At 39.3% G+C, this 23350-nt stretch overlaps 1 protein-coding gene across 3 annotated transcripts in view; it reads left to right on the forward strand.

Moving 5' to 3' along the window:
* TPP2 (tripeptidyl peptidase 2) overlaps positions 1-23350 on the forward strand; it is a 69382-nt gene that overhangs the window by 15897 nt on the left and 30135 nt on the right. For all 3 annotated transcript variants that reach the window (XM_028112007.2, XM_028112008.2, XM_088021891.1), the window contains exons 3-13: positions 861-956; positions 2689-2793; positions 5589-5713; positions 7612-7775; positions 10841-10995; positions 11618-11694; positions 13986-14113; positions 16182-16281; positions 20229-20377; positions 22196-22311; positions 22855-23023. In XM_028112007.2, coding sequence (XP_027967808.1) covers positions 861-956; positions 2689-2793; positions 5589-5713; positions 7612-7775; positions 10841-10995; positions 11618-11694; positions 13986-14113; positions 16182-16281; positions 20229-20377; positions 22196-22311; positions 22855-23023 — 1384 coding nt within the window. The remainder of the gene's footprint in view (positions 1-860; positions 957-2688; positions 2794-5588; positions 5714-7611; positions 7776-10840; positions 10996-11617; positions 11695-13985; positions 14114-16181; positions 16282-20228; positions 20378-22195; positions 22312-22854; positions 23024-23350) is intronic.

The raw sequence follows: 23350 nt of genomic DNA on the forward strand, positions 1-23350 counted from the left end.
TTTAGGCAAGCAGTTTGATTTCTTTTTGTTTCTTTGCTTTTTCTGTTTGTACACTGGGCATGCTCTCTACATCATTCTGTTAATTAGAAGCTTTTAAATACTTTGAGATATTTGGAAAGACTATTATGTTATATGTAATTAACATGAGTTTATAGAACTTTTTTCTTCAAGAGCTATTTTAAGTATCTAGGCATTATCCCTGTTGATTGTAGAGAATGCATTTCTTAACAGGAAATATAAGCGTCATTAAGAGGGTCTATAAAAAAAAAAAAAAAAAGAGGGTCTGTAAACCGCTTCTCCTGCCTCCTAGTTTGGCAGTAGGTCTGAGGAGGGAGAGGTGATGTGTCCTTGATGTTTGAGAACTAAAGATTGTAGTAGTTTAATGAGGTAGTGTACGTTGAAAGCACTTTTTTTTTTTAAGATTTTATTTATTTGATAGTGAGAGATACAGCAAGAGAGGAAACACAAGCAGGGGGAGTGGGAGAGGGAGAAGCAGGCTTCCCTCTGAGCAGGGAGCCCGAGGCGGGGCTCGATCCCAGGACCCCAGGACCATGACCTGAGCCGAAGGCAGACGCCCAACAACTGAGCCACCCAGGCGCCCCTGTTGAAAGCACTTTATAAACTATGAAGCATTGTGTAAATGAAAGGTATCCTAGGTAACCATCTTATTTATGGATAAGAAGAAAAGCCAGACAGATACTAAGTGGCACCTTAGAATATTAGAAATATTGCTCTAATACGCAACCTTGCTCATCCAAGTTGAGCCATCGGAATAGAAGTGATATAACCGTTTTCCCTAGTATTAAATCATTGGAATTGGGAAGCATTTAGTGAGTTAACAATTTACTTTTTTTCTATAGATTCCTGTGAGCTGGACAAATCCCTCAGGCAAATATCATATTGGCATTAAAAATGGCTATGATTTCTATCCAAAGGCACTCAAAGAAAGGATACAGGTAATGTACAATCTAGAATCAATGACTTCTTCCTCAAATTTGTTTCCTACTGAAGAAAAAAATTTTTCGTAAGATCCCACGAACTCTTAATTATTTTGGAGGCTGGTAGGCTTTCAGACAATGACTGCTTCAAGCTTCTGTTTGGTGGAACGTTAGCCATTTAAAGCGACGGTTCTTAATCTTGGGTACATGGATAGGTTTAGAGAATGTGTGAATACACTGAAATTATATTCAAGTTTTTGTATGTTTTCTGGGAGTTGGAATATAGCTTTCAAGGGATTTTTGAAGGACTTTTTTTTTTTTTTTTTTTAACCTCCGAAAGGCTAAAGACTATTTAAAGTTGATTTAAAGTCCTGGCTAACTTAATTATTCCTGGTCCTATAGCTTCTATGATAATTTGTCCCATTTTTCTTACTGTTCAACTAGATTTTTTGATCCTGGTTAGTTGTCATTCAGTACTAAGGAAAGGGTTACTCAGACCTAAAGCGCTGAAATATAGGAAACACATTAGAGAAATAAGAGTTGCAAATTGAGGAAGAAGGAGCCTGCTTTAAAATAGCGCTACTGAGTAGACCTTTTGGGGATGATGGACATGTTCACTGTCTGCCCATTTTGGTAGCCACTGGCCACCAGTAGCTGTTGAGAACTTGAAATGTGACTAGTGTGACATTTAATTGTATGTAATATTCTAAAATTGAAATCTAAATAGCAACACATGTCTCCCATATTTGCCAGTACCACTTTAGAGGATTGCTGTACCGCTAGTAGCTGACACAGGTTCAGAGTTTCAACTGTAAAAGATGGTGTGATTCTTGAAAATGAGCCCAATGGGTAAGATCTGTGGGCACTTCCATCTAATCGTAATACTGTTATTTGCTTCTCCAGGGGTCTACACCATAAGAGCTACTCAGTATATTGCACATAGAACCTTTACTTATTTGTCAGATTCTAATCATTCTGCAAAAAAATAAAATGACAAAAAATGCATATAACTTACTGGATACTATTTTATTTTAAAATTTCAGGCTGAAATACACATAGCACAGTATTTTTATGCACTATATTAAATTTCATCAACTGTATGATAAAGTGCAAATTAACATGCAAACATAGGGTAAGTTAATGTCAACCCCCTCCTTAGCTCAGGGGAGTTGATTATTTTACTGGAAAAGATTTTTTTTTTAAGTAGCAGACCTCCACTGGGTGGCACTATGGGTTAAAGACAGCAGAGAGGAAGGTAAGACCAATTTCAGTACCAAAGAACCCTGTCAAATCAAACAGGATAGAGAACAAATAAGCCCAGAAAGGGAGGAAGCTGAGGAAGCCTGCATGTTCCTCGTTGCCGCTAGTCTTACCCCTGCCTTCCACTTGCAGTTCTCAGTTCCATAAAGACCCAGGACACAGTATTTGCTTTAATTGTAAATGACTGGGAATTCAGTTTGTTATGTCACATGCTGTTATTTTTATTCTTGGATGGGTTAAAGTTGGGGCGTATGTATCAAAATACATTTGGATGTGCCTCGGTAAATATGTTCTCTTAAAACCCAGGTACAGTGAGTTAACTTGTTGTTAATAATTGCTCCATTGCTTAATCAACTTGATTATAAATGATTTTTAAGCTCCTATGTGAAAATTGTGTGGCATCACAACTTACAACAACTAGGTCCATATATAAATGACTGTCCAGGATATTTGTCAACCTCATTGTAAGGTAATTTTTCTGTCTTTGCAGAAAGAACGGAAGGAAAAAATCTGGGATCCTGTTCACAGGGTGGCCCTTGCAGAAGCCTGTAGAAAACAAGAAGAATTTGATGTTGCCAACAATTGCCCTTCTCAAGTTGGTGCTAGTCGCTTTTATTTAAACATTACCACAGAATCATGTTACCGTAGAGTTCTTAAGAGAGTTAATAGGCTGTTTTTTTTCACAAGTTTTAAATTGTTTAGTTTTACTGATTTTTCTTTTATTCTGAAATCAAGTCATATTTATTTTTCAAAATTTCTCAGTGAACATACAATACACATATGTAAAAGTACATAAATGCTAAGTATGTAGTCACGAATTAACACAAAGTGAACACTCCCTCCCACACCTCTTCCTAATCATTGCTCTCTACCTCCTCAAAAAGCGACCACCATCCTGACTTTTAACACTATTGAAAGATTTTGCCTATTTGAAATTTGTAAAGTGGAATCCTACAGTGTGTTCTTTTATGAGTAGCTCCTTTCACTCGATCTTATATTCGCGAGATTCGTCCATGTGTGGGTGTTGTAGTTTGTTCACTTTTGTTGCTGTATGATGGATGCCCACAATTGATGTGTCCTTTCTGCAGATCAATATTTGCTTTGATTTCTGTTCTTGGCTCTTATGGAAGATGCTATTTTGAACATTCTCAGGCATGTTTTTGGTGGGTCACAAAATGCTAGTACCAAGTCATATTTCTGCAAGAAATACTGTGAGAGCTCCCATCATCCACATCCTTAAATAGCCATTACATTTTTTTTTTGAAGATTTATTTATTTGAGAGACAGAGAACAAGAGAGTGTGAGAGAGTACGAGCAGGGGGAGGGGCAGAGGGAGAGGGAGAACATCTCAAGCAGACTCCCCACTGAGTGTAGAGCCCGACGTGGGGCTCAGTCCCACAACCCTGAGCTCATGACCTGAGCCGAAATCAAGAGTCAGACATTTAACCGAATGAGCCACCTAGGCACTGCAGCCGTTACATTCTTTTTAATCAGTTAATAAAATGAAGATAATGTTTTGGTTTATTATGAAAATAGTACATGCTTGTTGCAGAAACTTTTGGATCACATGGGCGTACAAAGTAGCAAGTGAGAGCCTCCAAAATGTCCTCCCCACCCCAGGGATGGTACCTTGATGTTTATCCTTCTGAATCTTTCTTTTAATGCATGCATGTACCTTTTTAAATAAAAAATGGAATGGTATTGCTGGTTCTCAATCCTGGCTGCATTTTAGAATCCCATGAAGAGCTTTAAACTACCAGTGCTTGTGCCCTAGAGAGGAATTAAATTAAAGCCTCGCAGGAAGGCTGGCATTTTTAAAAGCTCCCAGGAGGTTTAATTAATGCACAGTTAGGGTTGAGGAATCGTGGCCTGAATAGATCTACATACACATTTAACTTGCATTTGCTTAATCTGTGTACAGCATCCTCTTTAACTGTGTAATTCATCCTCTCTAGCTGTAATATTTTCTGTTAGATCACTGTTTGTCCTTTAGTCTTTTTTTAGACATATTAAGTGTAGTATTTCAGATGCTGCATATATACAGCCAATTTTATAAAAGAGGGATCTGGATTTAATTATCCCTTTTATTGTTTTTTGTTTATGAAAAATGTCTATATAATTGTCTTTTTCCTTTAAGGAGGAGTGAATGTTGAATATGTTGAATAACTAAAAATGAAGTGTAACAAGATTTTTGGAACTTGTGGAAATTAAGTTTTAATTCAGTAGGACTATTCAGGTGAATGTAGAGGAGTCTAATGTAGCATGTAGTTTAAAAAAAAACCACTTGCAGCGTAGACAGTTCTCATTTTTTGGATCAGAATGGTTAAATAGCAGCTTATCTGTACAAGGTCATAAATATGGTATGTATTTAACTTATTAGCGTATTCAAAGGACAGAAGATAATTCATGGTTTCTCTTATTTATTTAGATTCTTAAGAAACAAATTTAAATGGAGGGGCACCTGGGTGGCTCAGTCGTTAGGCATCTGCCTTCGGCTGAGGTCATGATCCCAGGGTCCTGGGATGGAGCCCCGCAGCAGGCTCCCTCCTTGGCAGGAAGCCTGCTTCTCCCTCTCCCACTCCCCCTGCCTGGGTTCCCTCTCTCGCTATATCTCTCTCTCTGTCAAATAAAGAAATAAAATCTTTAAAAAAAAAAAGCAAAACATTTAAATGGCAACAGTCCTTCCCTTCATTATATGTTAAAAAATAAAAGAAGAAGATAGCAGGAAGGGAGGGGGAATCAGAGGGGGAGACAAACCATGACAGACTGTGGACTCTGAGAAACAAACTGAGGGTTCCAGGAGGGACAGAGGTGGGGGGATGGGTTAGCCTGGTGATGGGTATTAAAGAGGGCACGTACTGCATGGAGCGCTGGGTATTATACGCAAACAATGCATCGTGGAACACTGCATCAAAAACTAATGATATAATGTATGGTGATTAACATAACATAATTTTAAAAAAATGAGAAAGCTAAAAATAAATAAATAAAATAAATGGAAACAGTCCTGATAAAAAAATCTAAAAGTCAATAGATAATCTGTAGTAATTTTAGAGTTATTTTTGGAAATCAGCTATAGATTATAGATACGTGAGTAACATGTCTTAGCCAAATGATATCATCAACGTGTAGCACACTGTCTTTCCCAAAGTGGATAGAATAATAAGTAAATGCGAGATTGAATAAAAGTATTTTTTTAAATGTTTACTATATTAATTGATATCTGCATCATTAAATTGAATTACAAGTTGCATAAATATAAAAAGAAAACTTTCTTACATTTTTCCAAGGTAAAATGGCTTTACTTTTGGTCTGTCTTTGGTTGTATGTAAATAGAACTTTTCAAGAGCACAAAATGTACTAATATTAATATATTTCCTAATTGACTAGGCAAATAAATTAATCAAGGAGGAACTTCAAAGTCAAGTGGAATTGCTAAATTCTTTTGAGAAAAAATATAGTGATCCTGGCCCTGTGTATGACTGCTTGGTGTGGCATGATGGTGAAGCCTGGAGGTAAACTTCATGTATTATATAGATCTTCACTTAAAAATATGTTTTTATCTACTCTGAAGAACATTAAACTCCCAGAACTGTCCAGAAGAGTTGTTTAAGTGACATTAATATCACTAATCAGAACTATTTGAGAGCCAGATTGGCTTTTGGGTAGTTTTGGATAAGCCCTTTGAATTTCTTAAGAACTAAACCTGACCCTTACGTGTTTTAAAGAAACTTGTTTCATTAACAGACAGTAACTGTTAACCAGATATTAGCACACGTTAATCATTGGTAGACATAGGAATGTTCCTGATTGGGGCTGGGCAATTTGGAAAGTAAGTGCAAGAGAGTGCTGCAGAGCATCTGTTACTAATGTTTTAGGGACAAAGGAGTACAGTTGAGTGATGATTTCTCAAATAGAGACCAGGTAGCTAAGTTGCAGTGAGGCAGTATAATACCGTTGTGAAGAGCTCAGTCTCTGAGATGGAATCTGAGCTATGTGACCTTGAACACTGTCTACACCTCCAAGCCTGTTTCCTTGTCTGTTAATTGGAATAATAGTAGTGCATCCCTAGAGGGTTTTGGGAAAATTAAATTTGATGTTCCTAGACACAGTATGCACTTGATAAATGTAAGCTCTTCCTCCTGCTGCTACTATTGTTACTAATAATAACGGTGGTGTTTACCAGGTTACCTGTCATGTACACTTGTCAGTTTCTTTCTCAGTGAATTATACACAGCAGTTGTGTTTCTTGTAATTGGCTAGTAAATGTCTTGATAAAAGCTGAAGTCACTGGAGTAAAAATTTAGAAAATGTTATAATCCGTGAAAAATGCAGCGGAATTACGCTGTCAGGTGTTACTGGAAATAATTTAACTTTTGTTTGCATGGTACTGTATACCATGTGGGGCTTTGATTCCCCCACCCCATCTCAGAGTTAGAGCCAGAATTTTTTGAGGAGAATCTTAGAGATCCCATATTACCTAAGGCAAACCTTCAGATTTGTCATTTCAGAAATGCCAGCCATTTCTGAGGGAAGGTAAAATGACCTTAGGTGCCTTGGCTTTCGTTTTTACAAAAAACGAAATATTTAAATATTTGTCACTCAATATGGAGCAAACACTGGTTGAGAATATTTAAATATTTGTCACTCAATATGGAGCAAACACTGGTTGAGAAGACAGTATTTGTAGAGGATTACATGAAGGAAAGACCATTAACTGTTTTTTTTTTCAGTGGTTTTTGACCTTGTTATCTCAGATTTCCTTTGAGTTTGATGAAAGCTGTGAATTTTTTCCATAGAAAATTGGACAAAGAAATGTATTACAAATGTCCAGGAATTTATAACCCAATCCCACTGTCCTGCCCCCCCCCACACAGGTACTCTAATCCTACCCACAAACCTCATTTCCATGTTCCCTTTCTGCTGTTCTGACAATTGTCCTTGAACTAAGCCAGCCACCTTCAGAAAGTCATACCCTTGTACCATATGCATACTTGCCCTCTGTGGAGTTACTGAGGGAAGTCTCTCAATTTTCTCTTGATATTTTGATACAGTGCTTGAATGTTGAGTCACTTCATATTGATGGTGGTTACAGGAAACTGATCTGTGGAATATGTCATTGTAATTGCTGTGAGAATTTCTTAAGTGGTTAGATGGTTTTCTGCCTGGAGTTTGGGACGGACGGTGTTGCTAAACTCCTTTATACATGCCTTCATTTAAAGGCTGGTTCCTTTAAGCTTCTTACCTAGTCTTTACTGGTGACTTTGAAACAGAAGACTCTAAACCCAGCAGTTCCTGTGTTTGTTGTGACAAAATAGACAAGGCAGTAAGAAGGTACCTAATAAACCATACCACTTATTTTTAGAAAGCCAAAGAAATTAGGTAAATTTCACTATTTGTTCTCAATTTACAGAGCCTGCATTGATTCGAATGAAGATGGGGATTTGAGTAAATCTACCGTATTGAGAAACTACAAAGAGGCCCAAGAATATGGTTCCTTTGGCACAGCTGAGATGTTAAATTACTCTGTTAATATATATGATGATGGAAACCTGCTCTCCATTGTGACCAGTGGAGGTACTCTGTTTCAGATTTGCTAATTAGAGATAAACTTTTGACATGGTAAGGTATTGGACTACTATAGGCTTAAAGCAGCCTTGGAGAGCATTTAACTTAGCAATTCTACCTAAAGAACTAGGTATGGGATAATAAATGGGATTTGGTCCCCTTAGTAAGGTGTTGTTTTCTTTAAAGTCATAACCATGCAGGATCCATTCCAAGAGTAGTACAGGCATGGTCCAGCCACAGAAAAATTATCAACATAATTCATATTATGAAAATTCCTTTGGAAGGAATTTTACTTCCACGTACTACCTCTTAAGCAATTCACCTACAAGTACAAAGTCAGGTAAAAAGATCCTCATACAGCATTCTGTGTAATTTCAAAAAAGTTGGAAACTCTCCAAATGTCCAAAAGAACAGGTTAATTTAAAACTGTATTATTCATTGTGGAATATTATATAGCAAACACAATGAATAGATCTACATATACCTATATTTATAAATCTCAAATACAAAATTTTAGTGAAAAATACATTGATAAAACATTTGTGTAAAATTGTAAAACATGCTAAATACTACCACACAGTATTCATGGATGTGTGTGTGTGTATGATGAAAATATAGATGGGAAGAATATACACACCAGCTTCTGGATAGTGGTTACTTCTAGGGAGGAAACAAGTACAGCTTTAACTCTTATCACCCCCTCTCCCAATATTATTGAGTTATAGTTGAAGTACGATAGACTGCATGTATATATACACAATTTGGTAAGTTTTGATAGATGTGTATACCCAGGAAGCCATTATCCCAGTCAAGATAATGAACATATCCATTCCCCTGTAAGTCTGCTTGTCTTCTTTTGTAATCCAGCCCTGTCTCTATCCATAGCCCCAGGTTTCTCTTGAACTGCTTGCTGTCAGTCTAGATACTGCATTTTCTGAAATTTTATATAAGTAGAATAGTTATGGTATGAAATTCATCCATATTATGGTTATAAATTGCTTGTTCCTTATTGCTGAGTAGTATTTCATTATGTGGATACACCGTGGTTTATTTATCCATTCACCTATCAGTGGACATTTGGATTGTTCTAACATTTGGGTCCAAGTCTCTGTGCAAATATGTTTTTGTTTAATTTGTACTGGTATCTAGGAGAACTGGTATCTAGGAGAACTGGTTGGATGTGGTAGGTATGTATTTAACCTTTTAAGAAACACAGCGGCTGCACCCTTTCACACTCCACCAGCAGACTGCGAGTGCTCCAGAGCTCCACGTTCTCGTCCACATGTGGTGTTGGACAGCCTGCTGACATTTATCCACTCTGACTGGTGGTGGCAAGTGGTTTGGGGGAGGGGGTGACATTAAAATCCAACTTTCCTATTTTTCATTGGAAAAAATAAGAAAGGAAGAATTGGTGACATTGGGTCCATATTCCTGCGTGACAGCAGTTGTCCAGAGCGTGGGGCTCTGAGCATTGCAGCAGACAGAAGGGTCATGTGCTCCCATCTTCTGGAGCTACGACGACTGTGTCTTCCCCCAGACGTTAAGGCCTGGTGCCAGTGGGCGTTTATTGTTTATCTGGCAGTAGTGGGAGATTTCTCTCTACCCATGTCTTTTAAGAAACTTTTTCACTTAAAAAAAGAAACCCTAGCTGTTTTGTTTTGCTTTTGCTTTATTGATAGTATAACATACTATGGAAAAGTATGCAAATCACAAACTGTATACACATTGAATTCTCACAAAGTAGATACTTTTATGTAAGCAGGTCAAGAAATGAAACATGGTCAGAGCCCCGTCTTGTCTCTTCCTAAACACTGATCTACCCGCAGTGCTCCCAGAGTTCATTACAGCCCTCATTTCTACCACTACATTAGTTTGAACCACCCAGTAATATTGCTGTTTTTATAGGTCAGAAATGATTAAATAGTGGCACTTTCACATATCAACCCAAGGTGATGTGTTTCCATTTATATACATGGAATTATTCAGTATATATCCTTCTGTGTGTGAATTCTCTAGATCAGCCTTATTTTTGTGTGCTTCATCTCACAGTGTTTAAAGTAGTTCCTATTGTTGTATAATATTTAATCCATGAATGCACCATATATCCATTTACTATTGATGGATCTTGGGGTTGTTTCAAGTTTTTGAATTTTGCTTTTTTTTTTTTTTTAATATTTTATTTATTTATTTGACAGAGAGAGAGAGACATTGAGAGAGGGAACACAAACAGGGGCAGAGAGAGAGGGAGAAGCAGGCTTCCTGCTGAGCAGGGGGCCCAATGTGGGGCTCGATCCCAGGACCCTGGGATCATGACCTGAGCTGAAGGCAGACGCTTAACCGACTGAGCCACCCAGGCGCCCCCAAGTTTTTGAATTTTGCAAGCGATGCTGCCATGAACGTTTTTGCATATGTCTTTTAGCATACATGTGCACGCGTTTCTGTTGGGCGTAAGGCTGGGAGTGGAATTGCTGGATCGTAGGGTATGCCTGTGTTCAGCTTTCCAAAATGCCGGTCTCTACTCCCACCAGTAACGTAGGAGTGAGGGTCCTCCTCCACAGTTGCTGTTGTCAGCCATAAAGGCGTAGCCATTCTGAAAGGTATGCTGAGCTATCTCATTGTGGCTTTGATTTGTGTTCTCCAGACAACTAATGAAGTTGAACATCTTTTCATATATTTATTTGCCATTGGTTATCCCCCTTCTGTGAAATGCTTTTCAAGTGTTTTACCCATTTTGCTTCTGTGTTCTCTCTTTTGGATCAGAAAGCTTATAATCTGGGTATAAGCACTTTGTCAGTTGTGTATGTTGCAGATACTTTCTCACCTTTGTGACTTGCATTTTGCTTTCAATGAACAGGATAGAATCCAGGGTAGCAGAATAGTGTATGTAGTTCAAAAAGTTTCATTTTTTTGTGAATTATTGATGAAACTTAAGATAATAATATACAGTTAGGTGTTAAAGTGAGAGAATATTTTTATTAGATTATTTTTATCATGCTTAGTAATATGTAAATTAAATGGTTAAAACTTTGAATCTCTGAAAATATTCTGTCATGTTCCCCTCTTTTTGCCTCTAGGAGCTCATGGAACACATGTAGCTAGTATAGCTGCTGGGCATTTTCCAGAAGAACCTGAACGGAATGGTGTAGCTCCCGGTGCTCAAATTCTTTCCATCAAGATCGGTGATACCCGACTGAGCACAATGGAAACAGGCACGGGCCTTATACGCGCTGTGAGTATTTGGGAGGTGTTGATTTAGAAGAAAAATGATGGGTAATCGTGGATAGTTCTAGGTTTAAGAAGTGTTCTTGATTTTACTGAGAAATGTTGGACTGTATTTGGTATACAGGACTTTGAGGAAGCAAAAACGCTTAATGCAGTTTTAAATTATTTTTATTAAAAATTATTAAGATGCAGTTTTTTAGAAAATATGAAAATATATTATACTTCTCGTTTCTATTAAGTCCCCTAGTGCACTCTTTTGAGATACTTTAAAAAAAAAACCCAAACCGACCTTTTATCCAGCTTGCTCCATCAGTCTAGGAAGAATTCCATTTACAGTCTGTGTTTCATTTTAACGTATGAATTAGATTTTACTTTAACTTCGGTGATTTTAGAATTTAGTAAGAACCATTCCATTCTGCACATGCTAGTTGTGTTTTTTATTGACTATTTACTATGTGTCTCTGCCTACCTTTTTTTTTTTTTAAGTTTTTCAACTTAAAAGTTGGAAGTAACATACACATTTGGATTTGAAATAGAAGATGATTGGTTAAGAAACTAGGATTCCATGCCTTTACTGGCTAATCTTGTATAAATTGCTGCCTAAACTAGACTCTTTGTCTCTTTAATAGATGATAGAAGTCATAAGTCATAAGTGTGATCTTGTCAACTACAGCTATGGAGAAGCAACTCACTGGCCAAATTCTGGGTGAGTGTTCTCGGATACTTGTGAGCCATAGACTTTAGCTGATGGAGAGTACGGAGTGTTTTTATAACTGGATTGTATACCACAACTGAAAACGAGCAGTCCCATGGTTAGATGATAGTGTGTATCTCGTGGACCCCCGGCCCCTGTTCCACGGTCCTGTCTGTGATGTCGTGATTCCCTCCCAGCCAGGAAGACTCACCGCCCCATCCCTCATTACAGCTCCTCCTTGACAAGCAGCCTGAACTCTTCCAGGTGTACTGACCTGACAGAATGCTAGACTTGCTGCAACCTGCTGATCTCTTCAGTGATACCACTGGACCTACCGAATTTATTATTAGTTGGATACTCACACTCATGTTGCATTTTAAGTTTGTGAGCAGGAATCTCAGATGGTCACTCAGCATTGCCTTCGATCATCTGCATTTACTCTTTCGCTCCTGTATGGTCATTTACACCTTCTTTTCTCCTCGAAGACCTTCAGCGACCTTTCCTTTCTTCCTTTAGCTGATGTTCTTACCTCTTTCCCAGAGAAGATAAAAGCCCTCAGAGGGGGCTCCTGACCTTCCTACAGCCTACTCTGACCCCACCTTCTCTGCCTTCCCTTCTTGTGTAATAAATGAAGTGCTTGGGGGGCATCTGTGTGGCTCAGTTGGTTAAGCATCGAACTCTTGGTTTCAAGCTCAGGTCATGATCTCAGGGTCATGGGAGGGAGCCCCGTGTTGGGCACCATGCTCAGCACAGAGTCTGCTTGAGATTTTATGCCGCTGTCTCTCCGAGACTCCACCTCTGCCCATCTCCCATCCCTACTCCCCCACCCAGCGCTCACACACATGCATGCACACACATTCTCAAATAAATAATTGGATAAAATCTTTAAAGATTAAAAAAAATAAATAAAATAAATGAAGTGCTCAGGGTTAAAAGTCACTCAGGCACTGGCTGTCTGGTTGCCATTTCCTCTCCTTAAAAACTGCTCCCAGACAGATCTCTTCCTTTCACACTGCTTTCCCTCACTTTTCCAGCAGAGCGTGGTTGGTTGGTATAGTCACTGTTTCTGAAGCTTCTTGGTGCAGTTTGATGTGTGTCACATGACTCCCTGCCTTTTTGTGTCATGATGTCCTGCTGCTAAATTCAGTGGCTCAGCCTTGAACTCATGTTACCTCACCTTTTTCTTCTTCATAATAGTAACTTTGAAATGGCTTCATTTAGAGTGTTTACTTAGTGATCACCTCTCCCCCATTCCCACCAGGCCGTCTGTATCTACCTGTCAGCCGGTTTCTGAAGCTCTTTAATAGGGCTCTGCCAAGATGAAAATTTTACTGAGCCAGACCCTATAGTTTGCTGTTTTCAAATAGCTCAGTTTTCTCAGATAATCAGTACTAGGTTCCTTATGACACACCACTTTCCTCCCCTGTGACAATCACCCTATCATCCTCACTCATTTCTTTCATGAACGTAAACTTGCCCTCTTCTCTGGCCTCAGTACCTTTTTCTTACCTAAGTGTATTTCTTTCTTCCTTTGACGTTCATCCTTTTGAGGTCCTCTTTCCCTGATATTCTTCCCTTCCCACTCAGGATTGTGGCGTTCTTGGCCATATGCCTTTTTTCTATTGACTGCATTTTCTCAGTGGTCTAACTTCATCTCCTTTATTTAATACCAGTGCATTTCTTGTTTGCTGTCCAGTTCTAACCAGACTCTGTATTTTAAATCTTACTCTGAAGTTCTCCCTATTGCCTTAGTTCCCCCTCACCTTTGCCACTAATCATAAATGTATGTAGGAATCCCCTGCAGAGTCATTTCTGAATACATTATATTAAGGGGAGGGTGGAAGTCACACTCTCTGTTTCCCCACTAGCTCGTCAGTCCCTTCTGTTATTGCAGTATTTGCCTTTGGGCCCTACGTATATTCCACGTTGAATCTAGCATTCTTCCCACATTACCTTGGTCTCATGACTCCTTCCTTACACTAAAACCCAGCTGAGGTGTTGGGGCTTGGCCGTGTCATGTTCCACCAGCGGTGGATGTGCCAAAAGTTACTCAACCACACGTTCTAACGGCATTTTCATATTATACACACCAGGAATAAGGCTAAGCATTTACAGTCTGTGGGTGTCCCTTGCTTCTAATGCACACTTCTCCCTTGTAGCCGCTCTTTGAGTTCTACTACTAAGAACCCATCTTTTAGTTTGGTTTTTATGAAAACTGTATTTAAAAATCTCTTCACAGTATAATAATACATGTCTTGAAAAATGGGACTGTTTTCTATGTTCAAAGAAATTCTCTCTTTCAGGAGAATTTGTGAGGTAATCAGTGAAGCAGTGTGGAAGCATAACATCATTTACGTCTCAAGCGCTGGGAACAATGGTCCATGTCTTTCTACGGTCGGCTGTCCGGGTGGAACGACATCCAGTGTCATAGGTTAGCTTCCTGCTTGAGAAATAGACTTGTTTAAAAACGAGCAGTGAATCTGACATTAATTGTATCTCTGCTGTACGCGAGCCCCTGTGGACCTTGCGAGTGTGCCCTCAGGAAGGCAGAGTCTAGCAGAGAGCTGCTACCCTGAGGTGGGCGGGAGGAAGTGGTGTGAGGCAGGCACGGGGACAGTCTGGCTTTGCAGAAGTGCACGTACTTCTGATTCAAGAATCCAGGTGAGGCTTTCGGAAAGAAGCGTGGCAGTGAGGATTTCGATAGGTAGAAATGAGCAAGGAAACGCTTTTCCAGACTAAGTGAGCAACGTAAACATAGAGACTTGCTTCACTTTTTATTTATAGTATATGACTGCTTATTTATACTATAGTTTCCTCCTTTAATTTCTCTTGGGGCATGCAGAGAGAATCAGATATCAAGAAAGGGAGCTTTAGTAATGAGAAGAAAAGCAGTTGAAACACATTTATTCTGTGAACGTGGCTTCTCTTGCACCGTTCAGTCTGTCGGGTATAATGTGGTGGTGTCCGTTTCACTGCACTCGATGGGGAAGATGCCTGTCAACAGGAGTTAAGGGAGATCAAAATGAGTTGCATACATAATATGAAAATGATAAAATTAGCTGTAGCTGCCAAGTTGTGCGAAAACACCCACAAAGCGTAACACCCACTGCTGTTTTCTTAATACAAAGCATGACTGAGGAGGATAATGAACCGAGAGAACAAATAGGTTAGAATTGGTGCCTAGAATGTTTTCCTTTGTTTTTAAATCTGAGAGCAGCGTGAGGCTCATACCTTCCAACATTTGTAATTGGATGCGTGACAAGAAATGCTGTTTGGTCCCAAATGATTTTTCTGGTGTATACGTCAATACAGTTATTGAATGTATACATAATATAGTTATTATTAAAGGCATACGGATATTGTAGATGTTACAGATACATAATAATATTTGGGTGTCCAGGTTTAGAAACTGGTCCTTTAAAAAATTTAAGTAACAGTGATCTTAGCTTATAGGGCATACTTTTATTTATAGCTTCTAAATCTCAAGCAAAGTGTAGCTTGCTTTGTATAATTTAAAACCTCTTGCTGAAGTCATTCTGTTAAATCGTGTGTTGAGACAACAGTGCCTACCAGTGATCTGTCCTTTGCATTTCAGTTCTCTAGATGTTTTAAATACACAAATTAAAATGAAACAAAAAATAGAACTGAAAGGTACTTAAAGATCAAAATCCACCCCTCTGCCACAGTACTCGGTGTTTTGGCATTTTCTTGTCCCCAGACTCACTGAAAAATTTAAACTACATTTTCCAAAGTGATTACAATTTTTTTGTAACAGTGGCAGCACTGTTAATCTAAATCCTCTTAACTCACATATTTTATCCAGTCTTCTATTCTGCATGTGTGTATGTTGTGAAGAATTAGGAGCTGGCCGACCTGGATTCTAAGTCTTTTCTCTGCCAGTCACTGTATATTTAGTACATTTTCTCAGCCCTTTCTAGGCCGTTTCCAGATATCTAGGATGAGGAAACTGAGTTTGATCCCTGTAAGTCTATGACTTTAGAGCCTTTTTGACTAGTCTGCCTTTACATATTTACCTGGAAGACTGCAGCATGTTAAATGTCTTTGCTGTTGGCTCATTTTTACAGCCATTTTGGGGAAGAGGGATACTGCCAACTTTATGGGTAGAATTTTGGATACAATGGTCATTTAAAAAATGAAGGCAAACTAATTCCATTATTTTCCTAAAGTTATATTTTATAGTTTAAAACAAATTTCTCTTTTTCTTTTACACACGCAGTTTTAGGTATATTTTTGTCTTTAATCTACATGATAATCCTGGTAGGTATTTTTATATTCAAAACCAAAGCACCTAGTTTAATGTCTGGTACATAGTAAACTTTCCTTGCTTATTAAGTTTTCTTTCTTTCCATTTATGAACAAGGACTGTGGTACAGGGTGATTGAGTGATTTACACACGGTCACACAGCTGAGTGAACAGTGGGTTTAGAATTAGGATCTAATTTTATGTCCTTTTGTTCGTGATGAAATTCATCCCACAGGTGTTGGTGCATATGTTTCTCCCGATATGATGGTTGCTGAGTATTCTCTGAGAGAGAAATTACCGGCAAATCAGTACACATGGTCTTCAAGAGGCCCCAGGTAGGTTGAGAGTAGTACACAGGTCTGTTACAACTATTTTGTTAAACTACATGGTGGCAAGCAACAAACTGTTGGTAACTTTACCAGGTACTTTTTGGTTTTTACTTTTCAACTTTTTCATTTTGAGGAACAATCTGATTTCAGGGAAACGTAATCAAAGGAATAAATTACAGATATTTTATTGTTAGATGTATGACATAACTGTTCTGAGTATAAGATTAGAAAAATTGGGGACACCTGGGTGGCCCATTTGATTAAGTGTCTGCCTTCGGCTCAGGTCATGATCCCAGGGTCCTGGGATCGAGCCCCGCATCGGGCTCCCTGCTCGGCGGGGAGTCTGCTTCTCCCTCTCCCTCTGCCTGCTGCTCCTCCCACTTGTGCGCTCGCTCTCTCTCTCTCTCTCTCAAATAGACAAACAAAATCTTTAAAAAAAAAAAAAAGATTAGAAAAATTGGTTGGAATCAGGTCAAATGTGGTAATGCCAGATTTAATCCTTTGAATTACAGATATCTTCCTACTCTTTCCTAGATAATTTCTTCTTAAAAAATACACTTATTTCAGTAGTTTACTGTAACTGTTATTGAAGGCACTCAGGCTATAGGTCTCCATGTGGATTATCAAGCCTTGCCTGTATCATCACCATGTACTGCCCACATAGCCGAACTAATTGGCCTAAAACTCCACATCTGAATAAGAGTGGCCAGGATTCAGAGTCAAAGTTGGCAAAGGTTTACATGTTTTATATTCGGTTAATAAAAGTACTAATTATTAAACTTATTGATTCTCTTCTAAAATTGAATTTGAAATATTTTATGTACAGTCAATATAAGCACAAAGTATCAGAGAATGTTTAAACCAGCCTTTGTTAGTCTTATTTGCCCGTAGAACATTTAAAGAATTATTTCAAGAAAAATGAGTTCATTGGGTCGCCTGGGTGGCTCAGTCGTTAAGCGTCTGCCTTCGGCTCAGGTCGTGATCCCGGGGTCCCGGGATTGAGCCCCGCAGCGGGCTCCCTGCTCGGCGGGAAGCCTGCTTCTCCCTCTCCCACTCCCCCTGCTTGTGTTCCCTCTCTCGCTGTGTCTCTCTCTGTCAAATAAATAAATAAAATCTTAAAAAAAAAAGAAAGAAAAATGAGTTCATGAATGGGTGCCTGGGTGGCTCAGTTGTTAGGTGTCTGCCTTCGGCTCAGGACATGATCCCGGGGTCCTGGGATGATGGAGCCCCACATCGAGCTCCTGGCTCAGCGAGAGTCTCCTTCTCCCTCTCCCCCTCCCCCTGCTTGTGCTCTCTCGCTATGTATCTTTGTGTCTCAAATGAATAAATAAAAAAAAAAAATCTTTAAAAATGAGTTCATGAATTATGGGGGAAGCTTGGATTAAGGAGATACTGGTTCACAAACCAGGTATTCTAGGAATTGAGAGAATTTGTTCATGTTTACTATGCTGTAAACATGGAATATTATTACAAATACATGGTTTAATTATTAGGGTATAAAACATTGAGTAGTGATCACTGAACGGGGCATATTCTGTGTACTATTTGAAAAATCCTGTTTGTCAGGAAAGACTGTCAGACATACAGAATTTACTTGACTTACTGGTGTTCACAAGTATGGCATATTGCTTAAAGACAGATTACCGAATACTGTTCATAAGCATGTTTTAAATTTTTATTACATACTGCATTTTAGAAGAAAAACATCACTAGCTTTTTTAAGGAAACTTACATCATGTTTATGTAAAGTTTTTTAATAAGGAATACGAAAGTTATATGTAAAGAAAATTTTATTTGTATATTTATTATTATTTTTTTTAAGTAGGCCCCATGCCCACATGGGACTTGAACTCACAGCCCTGAGATTGAGTCACAGCTCTACCAACTGAGCCAGCCAGGCACCCCAACATTTTATTTTTTTTAATAAAAATTATGTTTACATATCATGGAATCCTTTTTATTTTTTTTATTTTGTTTATTACCTCATGTTAGTCATCATACATTGCATCATTAGTTTTTGATGTAGTGTTCCATGATTCATTGTTTGCGTATAACACCCAGTGCTCCATTCAATATGTGCCCTCTTTAATACCCATCACTGGGCTAACCCATTCCCCCACCCCTCTCCCCTCTAAAACCCTCAGTTTGTTTCTCAGAGTCATGGAACCCTTTTTAGAGCACTTAGTAAATGCTTTGTGATTAATCACTAGCGGAGTAGTGTAAAATAAATAGAGAGCAACAGGGGGTAGTCAGAATTTATGACTCTTCCAGTTACAAGATACCACATGCTCATTGTGAATGTTGGTAGACAATATAGACAGTGCAAAGAAGAAAGTAAAAATTACCCTAAATCTCATTGTCTGTGATGTGTTTGGGTGACATTTTGGTGCACATTCTTTTAGTCATTGTCCTGTGCATAAATGGGAGATCACACTATTCAGGTACCTTTGTGACCTTTTGTCCCTCAATAATACTGTATGAAAATCTTTATAGGTCAATATATCTTTATCTAACAGTGTTTATTTTAAAATAATCACTAAACTGGGTGCCACCAACCCATTTCAGGAGGAGGATCTTATTTACATTGCTTTTAGCTCTCTGAAAATTTGAAACCAAAGTGCACTAGTATTCTTAGCCAGTAATAAGAATAGTCCAGTCAGTTGGAAAAGAGTGGTAGAAGGGAGAGGGCAACAGCTTTTGTGGGGAACTTTCGGCCACTCTTCCAGGGAAGACGGAGTTAGCATGTCATCATGTTATTCCTTTACTTGGGGTGGGGGGTGCAGAGCTTGTGTTGGGTGACTACATGGCGATGAACTGTGTGTACATTATCTCATTACCCTATGGAGTCAAGAGCCCTCAACGAGGGGGCCTGTGGACTTGAGCCATCCAGTGTGACAGCTGTGAGTCACGTGAGGTTAGTCTGCACTGAGATGTGCTCTAAGTGTGAGATGTACGCCAGATATTTAAGACTAGTACAAGAAAGAATATAAATCATCTCGTTTATTTCTAATAACATACTGAAATTATATTTTGGATATGTTGGGTTAAATAAAATACATTATTAAAAAATTTAATCAGTTTCTCATTAGCTTTTTTATTTTTTTTTTAAGATTTATTTATTTATTTATTTGACAGAGAGAGAGACACAGCGAGAGAGGGAACACAAGCAGGGGGAGCGGGAGAAGGAGAAGCAGGCTTCCCACGGAGCAGGGAGCCGGATGCGGGGCTCGATCCCAGGACCCCGGGATCATGACCTGAGCTGAAGGCGGACGCTCAACGACCGAGACACCCAGGCGCCCCACATTACCTTTTTGTAAATGCAGCTTTTGGAAAATTTTAAATGCCCTTTGGGGGTGCCTGGGTGTCTCAGTCGGTTAAGCGGCTGCCTTGGGCTCAGGTCATGATCTCAGGGTCCTGGGATGGAGCCCCATGTTGGGCTCAGAGTTCAGTGGGGTGTCTGCTTGTTCCTCTACCCTTCCCGCCACTGAGCATGCACGCATGCAAGCGTGTATGCCGTCTCTCTCAAATAAATTAATTAAATCTTTAAAAAATAAATAAAATGCCCTCTGTGTCTCACATATTTCTATTGGACGATGCTATGTTAAACTTTAGATAAAGGCAAAGCTTCTACTTGTTGCAGACAAGAAAAAAGTGCATTCATCAAGGAATCAGCAATGACAGTTTATTTTCCCTCCAGAAATACACCTGATACCTTTGGCGCATAATCCCAGATACATACAAACACACTTACAAGATTTTGTCCACTTTTAAGGAAGATAATTGCAATGTAACGGGGAAATAGCTGTGCTGGGTATTTTTTTACAACTGATTCCAATACTGCAAATTATCCATGGTATTGTACTCTAATCTATTTGACTAGTGGCCTTTTTACGAATGCCCATGTTGATCCAGTTCTCACCATCGTAAGCAGACTTTAATGGCTTTTCATTTAGTGCTGATGGGGCCCTTGGAGTAAGTGTCAGTGCGCCAGGAGGAGCCATTGCTTCTGTTCCCAACTGGACATTGAGAGGAACTCAGCTAATGAACGGGACGTCCATGTCTTCTCCCAATGCGTGTGGGGGCATCGCCCTGATACTTTCAGGTAAGGACATTGCTTAGTGCTCTACTTGGTCTAACTCAACTCTTGTTTTCAGTTTATAGCATAATATGAAGTCAGGCAGTGGTCATAAAAAGTAATTGAATAAATTTCTCTTTATTGCAGACAGATATTTGTGTTTTCTGAAGTTCTCATGGTGAGAAAATGTGTGGAATTGGTCATGTCCTGGCTCAAAGTAAAGTTTAAGATGGAAAATAATTGTGTGATAATAAGGATTTGAATGTGTATTCATTCATTCAACAAATACATTTATTTGCTGTTAATGACTGTCAAGCATTATTTTGGCTCAATGGTACCTGCCCCTGTGGAATTTATCATAGCTGTGGGAGACAGACTGTAAATAGAATTTAAAATTAGTTTATATTACACATTAAAAGGTAATGACTATTGCTGTGGGGATAACTAAAGTGGGAAGGGAGGTAGGAGTTTCTGGGGTGTTGTGCCCGAGGGTCACGGTATTGATTAGGTGGCAGTGGCATTGACTGGGACTCAGTTGCCGTCACCAGGTTGTCACAAAGCTTCCACCTTAGGAGCGTTCCTCTCATGAGGTCTCAGGACTCTCTGCCTTCATTTCTAGTTCTCTTCAACCTCACCACATTTCAGGGTTGCTCCAGCCTCTCGTCCTTGTACAGCTTAGTCTCTCTGCCTAGAATTCTTTTGTGCCATTTTTTGGCCTTGCAAACTCCCGTACGTTCTGGTAAGGTTCGACTCCTATTCCTTCCCGTGATAGAGCGTCCCCTTCTTTTGGATGCTCACTGATAAAATTGGCCACTTTCTTGATTCACTCTTAAAGATTTTATTTATTTGACAGAGAGAGAGAGCGAGAGCAGGAACTCAAGCAGGGGGAGTGGGAGAGGGAGAAGCAGGCTTCCTGCCGAGCAGGGAGCCCGACGCCAGGCTCAATCCCAGGACCCTGGGATCATGACCTGAGCTGAAGGCAGACACTTAATGACTGAGCCACCCAGGCGCCCCTTTCTCGATTCACTCTTAAAGCAGCATACTTTCATGTTTGTTTTGTTCGTTTCTTAACATATTGTAAGTGCGCATACGTTTGATGAACTCTGGAGTGGACAGGAATGCAGTATTACTCATCTTTTATCTCTAACAACAGTAGTCAACACAAAGTTGACAAATTGGTGGCTTCCATATCCTTCCCACAGAACAGTCATTCCCAGCCTGGCTACTCCTGGCATCACCCAGGAAGCTTTTAGTCAGTATCAGTACCTGGGATTCAGTCTCAAAAATGCTGAGTTAATTGCGCTGTGGTCAGGCCTCGGCATGTTTTTTGCTGGTTTGTTGTAAGTTCCCTTGGTTTCTGTAACACAGCCAGGTTGATTAGTATCCCTGGCAACCATATCATTTGACCAGCAATGTTTTAAGATTTAAGTAATCTCCACACCCAGCATGGGGCTCAAACTTACAACCCCAAGATCAAGAGTCACGTGTTCTACCATCTGAGCCAACCGGGTGCCCACTTGACCAGCAGTGTTTTAGAGAAAATGTCATTCGAATGCCTTCAGGTATCTGCTTCACACATTTGCATCACCTTTGCAGAGTGCACACTGGTGCCCTTGCGTAACGGGCACACCTCGATTTTTATTGAATGAGATCCTTACGTGATGCTAGCAGTTTGAGTTAGGCTGTTGTAGTTTAGTTTTTTCAGAAAGATTAAGAAATGAGTGTTGAAACACAGGATGTTAAAGCCAGAGAATGTACATGTTCTCTCTACTGGTGAAGGGAAGAAGGTTTCAAGTAGCAAACTCTCTAATACTCCTTTCTTGCTTTTGCTTTTTCAAATTTCAGGTCTGAAAGCTAATAACGTTAACTACACGGTTCATTCAGTCAGAAGAGCTCTAGAAAATACTGCAGTAAAGGCTGACAATATAGAAGTATTTGCCCAAGGACATGGTATTATTCAGGTAGTGTTGTTTGTTGTGAAAAATGGATTAATCATCAAGATACGGTCTTAGCTATTACTGGATAACATTTCCTGTTGTAACAGTGATTGAGTTTATCTGATTCTACATTATATGATCATAATAGTTTCTGAACTGGTAAGCAAAGAGGATATGAAATCAGATTTTGTAGTTGAGACAAATTTGTTTCAGTAAGAGAGAAATACAGTAAACCTAAGTCATATGGAGGGTAGAAATTCCAAGCGAAGATGGGGAGGGCAAAACCTGTGAATCTAATGGCGTATGGAGGAGTGCCTGACTTTGGTCACTTGGGACTAGCTGTGTGAATCTAGAGAGCGGAGCTGGAGGTGAGTGGTCAGGCTGGTGCTTTGTCTGAAAGGGTAGAATTCCCCCTTATGTAGGGTTACCACGTAGTTTAGAGAGGCGAATGTAGAAACTAGCTTTTCGCCTGTACTTTTTTATGACTGAAATTGAATTGGTAATTTATAACAAAATGTTTTCTTGACCGAACCACTGATATTTTACTGTTTGTATTCTTTTAATTAGGTTGATAAAGCCTATGACTACCTCGTTCAGAATACATCATTTGCTAATAAATTAGGTTTCACTGTTACCGTTGGAAATAACCGCGGCATCTACCTCCGAGACCCTGTTCAGGTGGCTGCACCTTCAGATCATGGCGTTGGCATTGAACCTGTATTTCCTGAAAATACCGGTTAGTAATAAATGGGCAGTAAGCCGAAGTGCTCACATTGTGGTTTGAATGAATACTGTCGTATGAGAGAAATGCCATTTGGGTTAATGTTCTAAAGAGAAAACATGAGTTAACAATATTATTATTTTAAATCATATATATCTTAAGGGGGATGGATGTGATAGCAAAGCAGGGATCCCAGTATCAGCTCAGCTCAGCCTGGTAACCACTGAGGAAAACAGTAGCCTGGGCCTTCAGTGACCCAGGGTTTTATCAAATTGTGGATAGTAAAACATCCATCCAGTTCCTTTTCTTTACCACTCTTACTACTTGGATGTAAGAGAGTTT

Source organism: Eumetopias jubatus, unplaced genomic scaffold, assembly GCF_037043125.1.
Source record: "Eumetopias jubatus isolate StellerSeaLion01/CBP00866 unplaced genomic scaffold, mEumJub1_p1.0 scaffold_3, whole genome shotgun sequence".
In the NCBI taxonomy this organism is placed as follows: domain Eukaryota; kingdom Metazoa; phylum Chordata; class Mammalia; order Carnivora; family Otariidae; genus Eumetopias; species Eumetopias jubatus.